This window comes from Phyllostomus discolor, chromosome 7 (genome assembly GCF_004126475.2).
Source record: "Phyllostomus discolor isolate MPI-MPIP mPhyDis1 chromosome 7, mPhyDis1.pri.v3, whole genome shotgun sequence".
Lineage (NCBI taxonomy): Eukaryota > Metazoa > Chordata > Mammalia > Chiroptera > Phyllostomidae > Phyllostomus > Phyllostomus discolor.
The window spans coordinates 40,024,899-40,042,354 of record NC_040909.2 but is presented as its reverse complement, the minus strand read 5'-3'; the positions used below and the strand labels follow the sequence as shown (position 1 = coordinate 40,042,354).

The following is a 17,456-nucleotide window of genomic DNA, read 5'->3' as shown; positions in this document are numbered from 1 at the left end:
GAGGGGAGGGTGGGACGATGAAGACACACTGATAACACAGCAAGACACGAGTAACTCCTGTCTGAGAGCTGACACAGTACCAAGAGAAAAGAGGGCAAGGCAGTCCCCACTCCTTAGGAGTTGAAAGCTAAGGTAGGCACTATCTACACAATGGCCCATTTAATCCTCCCAAATACTTTGCCAGTAGGTATTATTTCATGTTACTAATGAGGAAACTAAGGCTTAGGAGAAAAAAAAAACATCTTAACAGCTAGTAAAAAGGCAGACCTTACATTTCTTAAGGACATGTATTTCCAGCTGTCAATTCATTAACAACTAAACTGGAAAGGAGCCCATCTTCCAGAACTTATAATGTACATAAATGCTCAACCTTATATATATTTTTATTAGTATTTTAATGCTTAGGAAAAAAATATTCAGCCTTGTTACCACATAAAACAGTTATTTTTGCCCTGGCTGGCGTAGCTCAGTGGATTGAGTGCAGGCTGCGAACCAAAGTGTCACAGGTTCAATTCCCAGTCAGGGCACATGTCTAGGTTGCAGGCTACAGCCCCCAGCAGGGGGTGCGCAAAGGCAACCACACATTGATGTTTCTCTTCCTCTCTTTCTCTATCTCCCTTTCTAAAAATAAATAAATAAAATCTTTAAAAAAAAGTTATTCTTGCAAATATTGTTCAGTAAGCAATTTTAACTTTGAACAGAACATTTAAAATAAAAAATAGCTCTGGCTGCTGTGGCTCAGTGGATTGAGTGCCAGCCTGTAAACCAAAGGGTCACCAGTTCGATTCCCAGTCAAGACAGATGCTTGGGTTACGCCCCCAGTTGGGGGCGAGCAAGAGGCAAGCAATCAATGTATCTCTTGGACATCATGTTTCTCTCCCTCTCTTTCTCTCTCACTTCCCCTCTCTAAAAATAAATAAAATCTTTTAAAAATAAAAATACCTTAGGATGAACAGGAAAATCGCTTTAACACATTATAGAACACTCTTCCAATGTCAATGTTCATTCTCCTTTTGCCTCTCCCCCACCACATTAATGAATGTTTTTCCCCAAATATATGCTCTCTCTCAGCTATGCAAAAGGAATTTTCACAACTGCTTTCTTTTCATTACGGTATGTACTGCACACTTCCAATGACAGGACAATCTTGGAGGATTTTTCTCCATCTCTAGTTCTCTGATGGTCAATTAGTCTATCAACCAACACATATTTATCTAAACTTGTAGATACACCTCCTCCGTTCCAGCCCCTACTGAAAGGATCTGGGAAGGAAAGGACTTTCTGGAGTTAACTGCTTAAGCCCCAGCATCCAAAGATAACATTTAACAGATTTACATGTTCTGGCACTTAAAAAAAAAATGAAAGATGTCAAGCTGTTATCTCCAAGAAAACAACCAAAACAGCATACAGCCACACAAAGCCATGTACAGAAACATGTAATTTTTCTATCATACAGGAGACTAGGGGACATAGTAAAAATCACATAAAATAGGTGCCTCACTTACGTTTTTCATCATCAGCATGCACCAGAGATGCTGCCCTTGACAAAACATCCAATGGCGTCTCCATTCCTGGCTGGAGCCTAAGAGGAAAACCAAAGAGAGAAATAACAGAATTTAAACAAAATCCGAAAGACATTTTAAGAATTCTGGTCATTAACGATTGAAATGATTCCCCCACAAAATGAAAATCACTCTCCTGAAGATGAAATTCTTCCCATTCTGGGAAGAAACTGAATGGACTAGGTGCAGGAGCACAGAGACAAGGGTTAAATCCCATTCCATCTACTATGCTAAACCTTGCTATTCCAGGAAGCAGCTCCTGTCAGAACTAAAAGAAGGAATACTGTGAATATTCATGCTCATGTTATTTGTGCTTATGTTTATGTGTGTGCATAATAACATGCCTGTACAGACATGCCTGCTAAAAAATAGTTTTTGGAACAAAGGCAGTTCTATGAACATAGCGTTACTACCAGTCTGAGATTTTTGTTGTGGTGGTAGTGGTAGTTGGTTTATTAGTTTTAACACAAATTACTAAGATTGAACCACTCTGTTATTTCACCTCTTTTAGCTGAGACTCTGCATGACCTCTGCAGCTTAATGTATGCAGTCTACTCATGAAAAGTTGTATGTGGATTCCATCAGTGAGTCAAATGGTATTTTAAATCCCATAGGAACCTTTATTTTAAAATGTCACATTTTGGGGGAGGGATGGATGAGTGGACTGGAATGGGAGTAAAGGACAGAAAACTGTACTTAAACAATGATTAAAATAAAATTTTTTTAAAATGTCACATTTTGTAGTGTACATGCTATCACCACCACCTATTACCAATTTATCTAGTGCCATGTTTTTATTTAATTTTTAAGATTTTATTTATCTTTAGAGGGGAAGGGAAGGAGAAAGAGAGAGAGAGAAAGAGAGAGGAAGAAAGGAAGGAAGGGAGGGAGGGAGGAACATCAATGTGTGATCAATGTGTGGTTGCCTCTCACACGCCCCCTACTGGGGACCTGGCTGGCAACCCAGGCATGTGCCCTGACTGGGAATCAAACCTGCCACCGTTTGGTTTGCAGACCCGTGTTCAATCCTCTGAGCTACACCAGCCATGGCTGTAACACCATAGTTTTAAATAAGCCTGTATTTTTTATTTTTTTAATTTTATTCATTTTTTAGAGAGAGGGAAGGGAGGGAGAAAGAGAAGGAGAGAAACAACCATGGATGAGAGAAACATCTATCAGTTGCTTCTTGCCCACCCCCAAATTGGGGACCCTGACTGGGAATCGAACCTGCAACCTTTTGGTTTACAGGCAAGCAAGCACTCAATTCACTAAACTTCACCAGCAATGGCTGTATGTTTACTTTTAATTCTTTTCTTAAATTATAGCATATCGCCCTGGCTGGTATAACTCAGTGGATTGAGCTCGGGCCTTCAAACCAAAGAATCGCTGGTTCAATTCCCAATCAGGGCACATGCCAGGGTTGCAGACCAGATCCCTGGTGGGGGGCACGTGAGAGGCAACTATATATTGATGTTTCTCTGCCTTTCTCCTCCTCTTCCCCTCCGTCTAAAAATGAATAAATAAAATCTTTTAAAAAATAAATAAATTACAGCATATCTATAAAAGCAAAAACAGTAAAAAATTTAAAGATGGCAGAAAACCAGGCTACCTTTGCCCAGTTTTCATTCTCTGGATTCACAGGCACATGCATGCTCACATGCAATCGATGGGAAAACAGACATAACTTCTTATTTCAAATGAAAAAAAACCCCTTAACTGCACCCCTTTAAATATGCTCAGAATTTGGTCAGCATTCTTCAACATTTACTAATTACCTACTGTGTATGTGCAGTCACAAGATGTCGCAAACCAGCTTTTCTTTATAATAGTCATACATCAAGCATCCAAAGAAACATCAATTCTTAATCTTGCATGTGATTTCATTCAGTAAACATTAACTATCTACGAGGTACTACGGCAGGAAAAATAAACACAGCCCAGCGAGTGCCTTCAAAGAGCTTTCAATCTGTAAAGCAGACATGCCTAAAGGAAATCTAGTTTAAGGCAGTATTTTTCCAAAGTGTTTTGCACTGGATGTTCATATTTCATAAGAAAAAAGTTTTCTATGATAAACAAGTTTCAGAAACACTGGAACAACCCAAACTAAGCTGCTTATTTTCCTTCCTGAGCTTTTGACACACTACCTGCCACACCTTACAGCAGGGGCAAAGGCAGTGGGGAGGGCAGCTCTATGTTCTCGAAATCTTTCAAACCTCATTGGCCATTCTTTTCACCTGCAACACTTCTTAGGAAATAAAGGGAAATAATGGGTTTAGGCAAAATGTGCTTGGTGTCCAACAGTGCTATAAACTAAGTCCCAAAGAAATACACATGAACTCCAAAGGGCTTTGTGGAGAAACAGAGCTTGAGCTGAGCCTCTAAGGAACAAATATAGAAGCACTCCATATAGAAAGGAAGAACATAAGCAGAATCCATTGAAGGGCAAGGTGCCAAAATCAACTAGAAAAATAAAATGGGGATATAAAGTAAGAGACAAGAATAGAACTATATCTTAGAAGGACTGAGGGCTTTGATAGGATTCGGGCTTGATTTTGTATGCATTAAGGGGCCACTGCAATCTCAGAAAAATAACTTGGTTGCCTATGTGTTCTGTGCAAATTACCCTGGTAGTGCTGTGTAGAATGGAGTAGAACCATTCTACAGAATGGGAAGCCAAAGGCAGGGTGAGTAATTTGAAAGACACAGCTACCTGGCATGCAGAAGGTAATGGGATGTTATCGTGGGAGCAGTGGGGATAGGACAACAGAACTGACATCTTGGAAAGCCTCAAGCTCTGAGAGGAGAACAACTGAAGAGTCAGTGACTGGAAGGAGAATGAACATAACCAAACCAAACTGAGTCAATTTCTTCTTTTTCAGAGACAAGGGAGGATGAGTAAAATCAGAGGTGTATGAGAGAAAAACGGATGACACTCAAAACAGTCCTAATCTTCTGTTTAAGATAGGAAAAATCATCTTCTGTGAGTAGGATTTGAAGTTCGGAGAACTCAGTTAAGATTCTCTTCACCTATGCCAGTTTCCTATTCAGGCAAGATTTAAGTCTAAAGTCTTTTATTTTGATTAAGTAAATGCTGATAAGCATTCTTCTCTTTAATGCAGTATTTAGACTCCAATTCCTTAATCTGCCCAAGTTGATTGAAGGACACTTTCAAAATTCTAAACCCAAATAGATACTTATTAACATACACATTAAGTATGCACAGAAGTGTTATGCATAGAAGCAAAAGAATCAAAGTATAAACATACCAAACAACATAAAGTAGACCCAAAATTCTAGCATCATAGATATTTAAGTTTATTCAGATACTATGAAACCTAAACCCCCAAGCAACTTATGTTCAAAACAGGTAGGTAAGAAATTATGTGTTTAAATTTCAACTACAAGGCACCTGCCATCTGCCGCAACATCATTAATAAAACCAACCAATTATTATTGCACAATTATTCTGAGTTTAGCAAAATACTCAGGAGAGGTTGAAGAAAATACAGGATCCCTGTTTTTAAGGAGTTATGATCTTGTTTGTAAACCAAAAGTATGTGGAATAGGATAAGAGACAAACTTAAAAGAGCATAATAAGAGACTAAACATAGCCCAGGTTTGTATGTCTCAGTGGGCTGGGCTCTGCCTGTAAACTGAAAGGTCACCAGTTCAATTCCCAGTCAGGGCACACGCCTAGCTTGTGTGCCATGCGAGACACAACTGAATTCTTTTTTCCTTTCACACATTGGTGTTTCTCTTCCTCCCTATCTCCCTCCCGTCCCTTCTCCAAAAAAAAATAAATTTTTTAAAAAGAGACTAAACAGAATTTACAATTAAAGCGTTTACTGTGTGGTAAAAGAGAGATAAGTGTGAAGTGGTTACCTTGTGAACATCTATTCTTAGGTGGGTGGGTATATACGCATGTGTGCAGGTATGTGTTTTAAAATGCCATATCAAAGGTTTCCTTCCCCAGTTCCTTTCCCCTGGGCAGTCACTCTCATCTCTGACCTCTCTTACTCACCTGTAGATCACACTGATTATTTCCTGGTGCAACACAGCATTGCACCCAGGATCAAAAGCCTGAGGGAAGGCACAGAGGCAGGAATGAGTAGCTGGGGCAGGGAGACAGACCCGCCAGTTAAAACTGAGGATCCTTGTTCGGAAGTAGAAGCAGCAGCTAAGTTTGGGTGAGCATAAGGTGGATTTAAGCACTTAAAGTAGTAGGCAGTCATTATCAGTCCCTGACAGTTCTGGGGAGGGTGATTTGACTTGAGAGAATGAAGCGCGGAGTCACGGGAGGCAGATCAGTTGGGCTTCTATAGGAGCCAGGTGTAAGATAAGGACAACAGGGGCGGTAAGCACACAGTAAAACAGATGGGAGATGCAGACAAGGGACTAGGCATTATCTAACCACAGAAGACCTATGCAAATAAAGGTGAAAGAGAACTAATTTTTTTAATCTTCTGAATTTTATATACAATATCACAGCCCAACAAACCCAATAAAACATATTAGTCATATGGCAAAAAAAAAAAAACTACGGTTACAGTATTTGATGGAGGGTCACACTACATTGAGAGGCAAATTAGCATTGTGGCTGTTTAAGAGGATGATCTTTGGATGCCAATCTGAATTTAAATCAGCTCAGCCTCTCTCTGTCTGTGCAACCCAGGGAAGTGACTTTACCCCTGTGTGTGTTTCCTCATGTACTAAATGTGATATTAATATTACCTCCCTCATTGGGTATTATGAGAAGTGAATGGACTTTATATATGTTAAAATAATTACTTGTCAAAATACAAGGTCTGTCTGGAAAAAGTCCAGCCATTGCTAATAGAACAAGAATGGTTTACGTGACACTGATGTAACCTAGCAGCCAATGAGAGTAGACTAGACATGTGTGAACAATGATGACTTCACTGTACTAGTCAGTGGGACAGTAGACACCATTGAGTAAGCATGTGTACTGTGTGGCCACCACATTCAAAATGACTGAGCGAGTACAACAACGAATCTGCATTAAATTTTGCATTAAGCTTGAACATTCCTCCGTGGAAACTATTTGGATGACTCAGAAGGCCACAACTATGGGCAACTGGTGATTGGCAGCTTCATCATGACAATGTGCCCACTCATGCATCACATCTGTCTCCTGCAAGGTTTTCTGGTGAGATATCAAATTACCCAGGTGACTCAGCCCCCCTACAGCCCAGATTTGGTGCCCTACACCTTCTGCCTTTTCCCACAACTAAAATTACCATTGAAAGGGAAGAGATTTCAGACCATCGATGAGATTCAGGAAAATACAACAAGCAGCTGATGGCAATTGGGAGAACTATGTGAGGTCCCAAGGTACCTACTTTGAAGGGAACTGAGGTGTCACAGTCCTATGTACAATGTTTCTTGTATTTTGTCTTCAATAAATGTCTCTATTTTTCATATTACGTGGCTGGATATCTTCTGGACTGACCTCGTATGTGTAAACATATTAAATAAATTGCAAACGACAGTAAATATATTTAAGAAAAGACCAGGCACTGGCCACTACTTTAGAGTAAGCTGGGAAGACTTCTCTGAGGAGATAGATGAATGATAGCTGAGAGCTAAAGGAAGAACAGGATCAGCACCATGAAGGGGGTAGGGGAGAACAAATAGCATTTAAAAAAAAAAAACCCAAGACAGACCAAAGCTGGATGTTCAGATGTGGATAGTGCTGTGACCTGACCACAGCTCCGGAAGCCAGGGACAAGACAGGAAGTGAGGTGGGAAAGTGGGCAACGGCCAGATCACGCATGCCCTGAACAGCCTGATAAAGCTTAGATTTTATTCTAAGCCAGTGAAAAGCCCTTGAATGGTTTGAATGGTTTTTTAAGCAGTGGAGTGACATGTCTGGCTTACTTTAATGACCTTTATGAACCATCAATCATCTACTTACCTTTTACAAAAGATTATGCAACATCCGGAAAACAAATCTAAGTACATCCCAACAGTCTTTTCATCTCTGTGATAATTTTTATATTATGAGATCACGACAGCCAAAAATACAGTCACTTGACATGCTAACACCTGGGACTTAACATTAAAGTGAGAGAGATGTGCTTCTGGAAAAAGACGAAGTGCATTTGTAAAGGTGTTCTGCGGTGCTGAAAGCCGTTTCGCTCCATCCATTCACCTTCTTTCATGGTTGTTGTCAACACGAACATCAGTCGTGATGAACAGAACATACATTGTTCTGTTATTTCTTTTTCAAGCAATAGTCGTGTATTCTGTCTGCGACCCCACATTCTTTTCCTCAGACTCCCTAATCTTTAACAATATGCTCTTCCAAATAGCTTAAGGTTGAGAATTAGAAAGCAATGTTTCAATTCTAAAGCTACTAAAATTTAGGGGCATTCAATGCTAATAACAAGCTCAGCCATATGTTTGAACACCATTACTTCGGACTTCTGCAAGAACAGTCCCATTTTGATCAACGAGAGGACAAGAGCACAGAGGGGACAGAATTATGGGGTCTATCAGGTTATATTGTTTCAGGCAAGGGAATGGAATTTCAAGATACATTATGGAAGTGTTCCAAGGAGATTTCCAAGGCAAAAGCTACAGTACCAGTCTTGCCTCCCGGCAGGGCTCTTTCAAAAATAGTGGCTAAGTACTAAACAGTTAGGAGAGTACGGTAACAGGGAGCAGGAGGTGGAGACCAGTGGGGACGGGGAGAAGCACATTCAAACCTCTGGATGTCCCTGCTACTCTGTCACTTGGCCAAAAGCCAGAAACAGGAAGGCATCACACTCCTAGGAAACTGATGGCATCTGCACGTCCAGATGCACACTCTTCAGTGTCCCTAATTCCTGCTGGCCCTGTCCCATCGCACTGTCCACCCATCAGGACCACCTCCTGGGCTAATACAATGAAGCTTCACTAATAATAAAGTACTACCACAGGACAAGTCTACAAACTATGAGCCAGCAAACCATGGCACAGGGTATATGGCTTTTTTGACTGTCAATAATTTAGAGGCTTCCATTGGGTATCTGCTCTCTCTATGGAGTATCATATATAGGCAACACGGAAAAGGAAAAGGAAAAGGAAAAGGAAACCTGATGCCCTGGAGCAATTTACACCGAGTGTGACCACGCTGCAGCCAATGTAGCAGTCCATCTCAGACAGAGGAATAAGTGAAATAAAATTTCAGACCAATCACCAAATTCTGGTGGCCACATGCAGGCACAGCTTCACCAGATCAGGTAGATGTGAATCAGCATCCTCCTAGCTGTTTCCTCCGTACGGTGTGTCCTAATTGTTGCCCCAATTGTTGCCCCACTAATTTCTTGCAACACACATTCTTCCTGTTAACATCGAATTCTCAGACCATCCTCTCCGTTCTTCCTGCTAAAAATATCTCTCATTTGTGTGAGGTTGTTTTCTTCTTCTCACTCTTTACCATCTGTTAAATCAGTTGAGCCAGGACTTGACCAAAGTTTGAGCCCTAGTTTAACATTTTCACCGTTCAATCAACAATGAATCATTGAAAGTCTGTTTTGTTCTAGGCTTTGCTCTAAATGTCTAAACACGAAATATATGGGCCAGTCACTTAACCTCTCCAAGCCCAATTTCCTCAATTAAAGAAAATCATAGGAACATTGCCTGCTTCATAGTTAATAAGCTTGGCATGTGGATTAAATGATAAAATGTGACTAAAAATGCCTTGTAAACCCAAGAAAGATATGTTCTCCTTCTACCACTACCACCATCTTATGACTGCGAGCACATACTTTTTCAAAAACACATCGACATAAATTACCTCCTTGGATTCTCACTGTGTGCTGACAAAACACGATTATTAATATTCTCCTACAGATGAAAACCACAGTGCCAAGAATATAAGGGACTTCTTGAAGATAAGACTGGAATCCAAGTCTCCTGACTCACCATTGAATGCTATTTTTACTATTCTTAAGCTGATTTTCATAAAGTCCTTTTCGTAGGAGAAAGAGCACAGACTAGCAGTCTTGCCTTGGTTGCTGAGGGAAGGTTGTTTTGTTCTGTTGTTCTGATACAAAAACAACCTTCCCTCCGCAACCAAAATAAGACTGCTAGCCTGTGCTCTTTCTCCCACACCTTGAGACACAGATCAGGCAATAATCTGGTAGTTTCCAAAGTAAGCAAAAAGGGAAGCAAGCCCTCTCCTTTTGGGGATATAAAAACCATGGTTCATTTTACTTTCTTTGAACACGACAGACAGGGAGTCACATGAATAGTAACTATGACAGGTAAGAAGATGTTCACACCAAGTCAGGTGATGGGGAGAGCAGGACAAACAACACAGGCTGCAAAGCCGTTGGATCCTGGAGCAGCGACCACACAGTAATTAAACATGGGCCCCATGACTTCCAGCTCCAAAAACCAGCTCAGTGCTGGGAAGGCCTGCTTCTAATACTTAGCCATGCTCAATAAAATCTGTTAGCCTGCAGTGGATAACTGTTAAGGTTATCCAGCAGGGTATCCAAGAATTCTACTTAACTCTGATACTATCTACCTGGAGATAGAATCGGATCCAACAGGTTAAGGACCCAGTTCCACAAGACTGCCCTCCACGTCAGATACCAGTGATAAGCCCAGGTTGTCACCGGTGTTTCTGACAAGCTGGCTATAAGTAATTGGTTCTCACAAGCCCCTACTGGGTTATTGTAAAAGGAACAGCCAGATGACAGAGATGCATAGGTCAAGGTCCTGGGAAAGGGGCCTGGAATGTCCATGCCTTCTCCAGGCACACCACCCTGTCCCGAATGCCCCAGTGTTCACCAGCCCAGGAGCATTCTGAACCCCGCCCCGCACCCCCCCCCCCCCCCCCGCCCCCCAGTCCCCTCGGAGGATTTTCAAGGAGGCTTCATTGTATAGGCACAACGGATTAAATCTCTGGCCAGTCAGCTGAGTCGACCTCCAGCTCCTCCCCTCCCCCTCCCCCTCCCCTCCCCTCCCCCTCTCCCTCTCCTCTCCCTCCGCAGAGGCTGGGGCAGCAATCAAAGTTCCAATCTTCTAATCACCTGGATGGTTCTCGCCTCACCCAGCCCCTTTGCTCAGGTGCTTCCACAAATCACCTCATTCACATAACAAAAGGCATCTTTATCACTCTCAACACTCAGGAAATTCCAAGGGTTTGGGAACTGAGTCATGACAGCAGATGAAAACTAAATATTATATATAAATATATATGAAAAATATATTTTGGTCATGAGTATCATTCAAAATACTCTTTCCCTAGTCACACCACCAAAGATAGAACATGACGAGATGGATCCTTTGCTAAATCCAGCTTTCCTTATCTAAGCGTGCCCCAGGCACGAATAATTGACCCATATTTGCCATAACTGGCAATACACCAGGAAGTGCTATACCAGGTACGAGGTCAAAGGACCTGGCCAGATTCCGCTGACATCCAATTCCTTACTTTCAGACGTAATCATTCCTGAAAATTCGTCTCAAGGCCAGCCCATTTAGCTGAACAATATATTCTGAACAATATATTCACATGTTTTATGCTTATTTTCACAGAATTAAAAATGTGTGTGTAAAATCCCTCGTTAGGCTTCTTTCGGGTGCTGGTCAGCCTCAAGCATGAGCCCCAGAATGACAGCCTGCTTTGCTGGCAGTCCTTCCACTATCTTACAAAACTAATCAACTTGGTAAACTGATACAGGTATGCGCCCTTCCCATAAGGGTTTAATGCCCCTCCAGTGAAACCTCTGCAGGAGGCAGGTTTATGGCTTAGGCCGCCAACAATTTCTCTATCTTTCAAAGTGGGACACATTACAAATGAGGAACAAGGTAACCTCAGGTGCCTGCCATCAACTCAGCTCTGCCTTTGCTCATCTCCACCTCCCATCACATCAAAAGACTGAGGTACCTGTTTGCTTGGGCTGAGTAAGGGTACCACTCCGGTGGAACCCCCTGAATGAATGCTAAATGGCAACACTTGACTCTATGGATCTCCTCAGCCCAGGGTTGGGGGAAGGGGGACAACAAAAGCAGACAGGGATGTGATATTTAGTCATCTTGACCCTGGCTGGCAACAGGAGCTGCCAAACAGTGCTTCCATGCAATAACTAAAATCTTCAGTTATTATAAAATACAGTTTGATATCGGCGTAAACTGTGAAAGTGCCCCGACCATAGGAAATGAAAGCTGACCACGGGTCAGTTGAAGGCCACCCACATCGGCTTCAAGCGGCAAAACCAAACTTAGGTTAAGCATATTTCATGACTTTTACGTGAGGCAGCCCAGGGCTGGTGTTAAAATTCTTACTGCTGGCTGAGGTTCGCACACCTGCCCCTACAGTGTCGGCTGGAAAACAACACATGGTGAGCCCAGTGACACTGCTGTGTCCAAGGAGGAAAAACAAAACTCACCTCTGGACTTTCTGAGCAGACTGTGAATTCCCACCATTTTTGCAACACTGTTGTCAAATAAAAATGAACTATCCTTTTCTATCTCATATTTAGGCTATTGTGAATCTTTCTCATTTTCCAGATTTTAGCCTTGTATAGCACCACATAAGAAATAAGAGAAAATGTGGCATTTTTAGTTTACTCTGGATATCTTTGCTCTTGCCATTGATTTTATTCGGATACTTAGACTTTCCTACTCACAAGTACTGAGATGCCCCACCCTCTGAGAGATTTCTTCCCCCCTAGAATGAGACACATGAATCTGCATCATACTCCAGGTTGGCAAACTTCCCCTAACACCTCAGGTCTAACTCTCCATTGTTCCAAAAATCTCAACTCTCCCGGCTATTCAGAGCCTAGACAAAGTCTTCTAACCCATGACACACTGTGTCATTAGGAAGCACTCTAATTATCAACATCAGTAAATACAGCCAATTCTCATTATTCACAATAGTTACATTCTATAATGCCTCGGAGAACACTGAATTAGCACATATGGAACCATTACTCCTAGAGGAAAGACAGGGCTAGGTTCCTGCAAGCCTCGGGTTACAACATTTCTGTCCACTGATCAATAAACACATAACCTTGTTTTATGAGTGTTTCTATTTAAAGACAGCTTATTTGATATCTCTTGTTGATTCATTAACATTGAACTCCCAGCCAACAACACTATAACTCATGCCTGGACAAAGCTTATCTAATGCACTTATTTTTTATGTAAGGCACATCACAGCCTTCTTGTTCCTAGGAACACAACATTTCAGTATTATGCTTAGGGGCCATTTTAAAAAGCAAAACCAACTTCTGCCCCTGAATGGGAAAAATGTGGTGCTCAATAGACCGCAAAAGCATACTTGTTTACAGTATGAGAGCTAAAACAAGGAGGCAGAATGCCTTGTTCAACCTCGGCCGCAAACATGCATTTCAGAGATTTAAATTTAACACTCTGAGCATGTGCATGAATGACTGCAAAAGTGCTACAAATACTGATTTAGGAACCACAAAAAATTTCAGTAAGTCGACAAATTCTCAAATTCTCAAATATAGAGTCCAGAAAAAATCAGAACAATGAGGATCTGTTTGTCATACCTGAGACATGAGATAGATACAAGGTTTTTCTCCTTTGCAGAAGAGCTATTCTACTATATCCCAGGTAGAAAGAATTTTTCTGGTGTCAGCACCTCCCTCATACAACCCCTTCCTTCCCTGCCTTGGCAGTTTATACCATCAAGATATGGCAGTCTAATTTCTAAATTGTTGCTGCCTTACTATGGACAGATCCTAAATAGCGACAGACTGGCAGACACACTCATTTGTCTCTTCCATTAAATTCCCATGTAGATTCATTCATTAACTTTAGAAAGGCTCCCTACACGAATCACAAATACCTTCAGTTCACATATCTTACAGAAACATCTTAACACACTCAAGAAAAAACCCTTTCTGTCACCAGGTTCTAGCTGCAACAGCTTACCTAACACAGGTCAAAAACAGACAACTTAACATGTTAAAATCACCAGTGTCAGAATTTTAGTGACATTAGAATTCTGCCTGGAGTGGGCAAAAGTATGTTAACAATAAACAATACAATAACAAATAAGTAATAATACAAGAATAAACTCAGTGGTGTGTACTCACAACTGTAAACCTACTTATGCTCATCCCTGTATTTGACTTTTACCTCCTAAACGTAAACCTCTTATCATTTTATCATAATACTCAAAGTTGCAAAACAACTTTTTATTGTTATTTTACCTATCATTTGATTAAGGCAAACCAAAAGTTGCACAGTGAAGCTATCCAGGCGAGAAACCTGAAAAGACAAAATATAAAATCTTCCTTTGGATTTGTTTTGGCAACCACCAGACTCCATAAGAAGATAAAAGAAATTTCCCATTACAGAACTCTTATCAAACAGAACATTTAAAAGTGAAAGTTTTAGTTTCATAACTATAATGTCAGTTAGAAGTGCTAAAATCTTAAGGGAAAGCCCTAGTCCTAAATCAGTTGGGACTGTGTTTATGAAGCTCTCTCAAATTTTCAAAAACTTTTATAAATAACATAACACAAATGCTTTTCAAAGCACATTATTCCCTGTAATTCCTGACACTCTGTAATGTATTGAGACAGATATTATCAGCTCTTTACAGAGGAAAATAAAGCACAAAGGTTAAATAGAAGCAACTTTCTCTGGTCACAAACTTACTGGGTAACAAAGACAAGACTTGAACTCAAGTCTCCAGAAATAAACCACAGCTGTTTTCACAACACACACAGTTTTGGAATGTAGTCCATGGTTATTTATAGCAGAATTATTTTCTTAATTGTATTGTGTTTTGATCAACATAAAAATTAGTCTGCATTCCCTTCCAAATGGAAAGCAAAGGCAGGCTGCCCAGAAGTGCAGGGGGAAAAAGGAAGGAAAAAAAAAAACAGTGATAGGGGAAATCAGCCTGGGATTAAAATTTTGCCAAAGTTAAACCAAAAATTGAGGGGCTTACACCATTTCTGCAAGGAAGGAGATGACTTTTCAGCCAGGCATAACAGGAAACACACAGAAACACACACACACACACACACACTCACACACACACTGTCTTAAGTATGAGACAACAAACTTCCTAGTGAAGTATTTCTAAATCCATTATTTAAAATTAGAGCACTGAGATTTAGAGATGATAAATACAGCAATAAGGCTGCCGACCCCAAAGCTCTCTTTAAAATATCTGAACTAAACCCCTGACAATCATGCGCAGACTTCATTAGCTGCAAGCAGGAAACAATGAACATTACAAGTCTATGGACTCAGGAACTAAAGAGTTAAACTTCGGTATGCTACAATGTATGCAAAACTGACCTTTAAATACTAATAGACAAATTTACATGTACTGTTTTTGTCTTTGAGTGTTCGGAGGAAACTAATGAGAGCCTTCACTTTGGTCAAGGCAGGCTTAGGTTTAGAAAAAGCTTATTCAAAATCTCTACAAACCGGGCGGTAGTACATTCCAAATAAAGGGGGCAACCAGCTGCTGATAAAAATGAGAAGAGCGGCCTCCACCCCCGTCCCGCAAGCTGCTGGTTCTTATTAACCAGAGAAGGAAATACAACTAGCAAACATACAGCACCAATGATCAAAGTGAAACCGATGTTTTAATCATCTAGCTTAAATAGACGAACACATGCCAGTAAAGTGCATAAAACTTAACAGAAGTACTGTCATCCTAACCTAAGACACTTAAATGTCTCAGTGTAATGAATCAAAGAAGACTTTAAGCAACACAAAAAAGGAGAGACCTCTGCTTTTCGGCGAGGCCTGCACTAGGTGCAGGACTGTGTGGTTTGGTTTTGAGGAGGGGGCAGGAAGTGTACCGAGAGGAAAGGGACAGGTCCCAGCAGCCCATCTTCAACCCCTTCCCGTAGTCCCGCACTGCAGCCCTCCTTTGCTGCTGGCCAGGACCAAATGGGATGAAGGACGCGCCGGTTGCTTTCCTGGCCCCACGCCTCCCACTCCCACGACGCCTTCCGCACGGGACCTCTGCAGAAGCCAGACCTCTCCCTCAGAGATCCCAGATGCTTCGGTTCCCACCGGCAGTCTCAAGTTTCCCGCCTCCTCCCTGCAGGAGGACGCCCTCTGTCCCGCTCCGAGTCAGTCAGCCCCCACAGTTCCCCCGCAAGCCATCCCTCGCCCGTCCTCGGTCCCGCCAGCCCCGCTCTCATGCACTCACCGCCCGGCGGCCCTGGGCTCGCCCGCCTCTGGCCAGCTGGGCCCCGTAGGGTCAGGGGCGGTACCGCCGAGCGCGCGGGGCGCACTTCGAGGGCGCGCAGACGCACAGGCGGGCTCGCGCCCGCGCTCCCGCACCGACTCCCCCTCCGCACACCCACACGCACACGCGGACGGCGCGCGCCGGGCCGGCTCAGCGGCTTACGCGAGCTCCGGAGCCCGAAGAATCCCAGGAATGAGGCGCCGCCCGCTCTCTCCGAGGTTCTGCAGGGCTCCGCCAGCCCGGCCTAGCCCGCCAGGCCACGCCCCCAGCCACGCCCCTCCCAACGAGCAGGTGGGGCAGAGCCCAGGTGAGCCTGCGGCGAGGCGGGAGTCGGGCTAAGCGCGCTGGGAGAGGTTCATTTCCCCTCCCCCGCCTGCAGAGCGTCCCGCGGCGGTTCGCACCTACCCGGCGAGTGCGGACCCGCTTGGGGAGCAAGCGGCCGCGAAGGGCCTACTGCTGCACTGGGTCTCTCGGAGAAGGTTCCAGTCCCAGAGAGAGCGCTGAGCCTGCGACTCCCACATCACAACCCCAAGGCCCCGCCAGTGGGAGCACACCCTGAGAGCACACACGCAAACACAAACGAACCTTTCGTGCGTTCCTAGGTGCCTGCTGCTGTGGGCCAGGCACGTTCCTCACACGCACACAGTTGGCTCTCCCACCCGTGGACACAAAACACGTGACACCGACGTCCACGGGGAGCCACGCTCGGTACCCGTGCACCGGCCGCCTCTTAACCGCCACAGCAGCCAAGTGCGTGCGCGTTCGAGCCATACCCTACAACACCTCTGCTGCCCTCAGCTTTAGAGCCGCACCATCTCGGCCTTCCGCACAGACCTGCCTGGGAAGCAGCCCCAGGAAGAGCGTACGAGTCTCGGACGCCCAGGGCTGGGCGTTCACACCGGCTCACCCGCCAGACACAGCTTGCGCGGGGCCTTCCGCCTCCTGGGTCTCCAAGCTCCACCGGGCCCCTACTTGGGGCACCACCGCACCCTCTCGTTACCCACACACACCCCAGACACACTACACTGCCCAGACAGGCCAAAGACCACACATACCTGAAGGTACAGGTCGCACTTGCTTGTGTAGGTAGGTGTGTGCTCAGGTGCCCCTGAGATCAGAACGGACGAGGCAGTCCAGGACACTCAGAAGCGGCTCGGTTTCCTCCCATTACAGCATTTTACACTCCACCACTCACTTTTCACACACACAACACACACACACACACCAGGCGCTCCGCAGCGTCTTTCCTCCCCCTCCCTCGCCCAGAGGAGGAAGTCCTAGAAAATCAAAACAGTGTGGAAGGGAGGGAGCAGAGGAGGAAGGGACGGAGATCGCAGGGGCAGAAGTCCCCTCCAGCTGCTCACACACTAGCGTTTGCTGTGTTTGGCAAACTCCTGGAGTCTGCATCTCAGTCTGCTCTGAAATGGGCTGGGGGAGGAGCTGAGGGGGAGGAGGTGAAACATTTCTAATTGGTGCAGGTTCTTATTACAGCAGCAATGTAGACATGTGACCACGAAAAGAAAAGGCCTGTCTTTAATTTTTTCCTGTCATTCTCTGGAGATTTAGGGCTGGGGGTGGGGTGGAGGCTTGATACTCCCCCTTCCCCAGCAGCCCTTGCCCCATTGTTTTCTCATACTGCCACAATTAAGAAAACATTTGCTTAACGTATCCAGCCGCTAACT

The 17,456-nt window shown here is 43.6% G+C and overlaps 1 protein-coding gene across 3 annotated transcripts in view; it reads right to left on the bottom strand.

Annotated features, from left to right (window-relative positions):
* Positions 1 to 17,186, bottom strand: part of VGLL4 (vestigial like family member 4) — a 151,858-nt gene extending 134,672 nt beyond the window's left edge. The window contains exons 1-2 of one of the 3 annotated variants that reach the window (XM_028518257.2): positions 16,830 to 17,186; positions 1,506 to 1,582 (exon numbers count right to left, since the gene is read on the bottom strand). In XM_028518257.2, coding sequence (XP_028374058.1) covers positions 1,506 to 1,569 — 64 coding nt within the window. In that variant the 5' untranslated portion in view covers positions 1,570 to 1,582; positions 16,830 to 17,186. Of the gene's footprint in view, positions 1 to 1,505; positions 1,583 to 15,735; positions 15,856 to 15,936; positions 15,958 to 16,829 lie in introns of those variants that run through there. The other 2 variants (XM_036030800.1, XM_036030799.1) reach the window with 2 other exon arrangements.
* Positions 17,187 to 17,456: the final 270 nt, after the last annotated feature.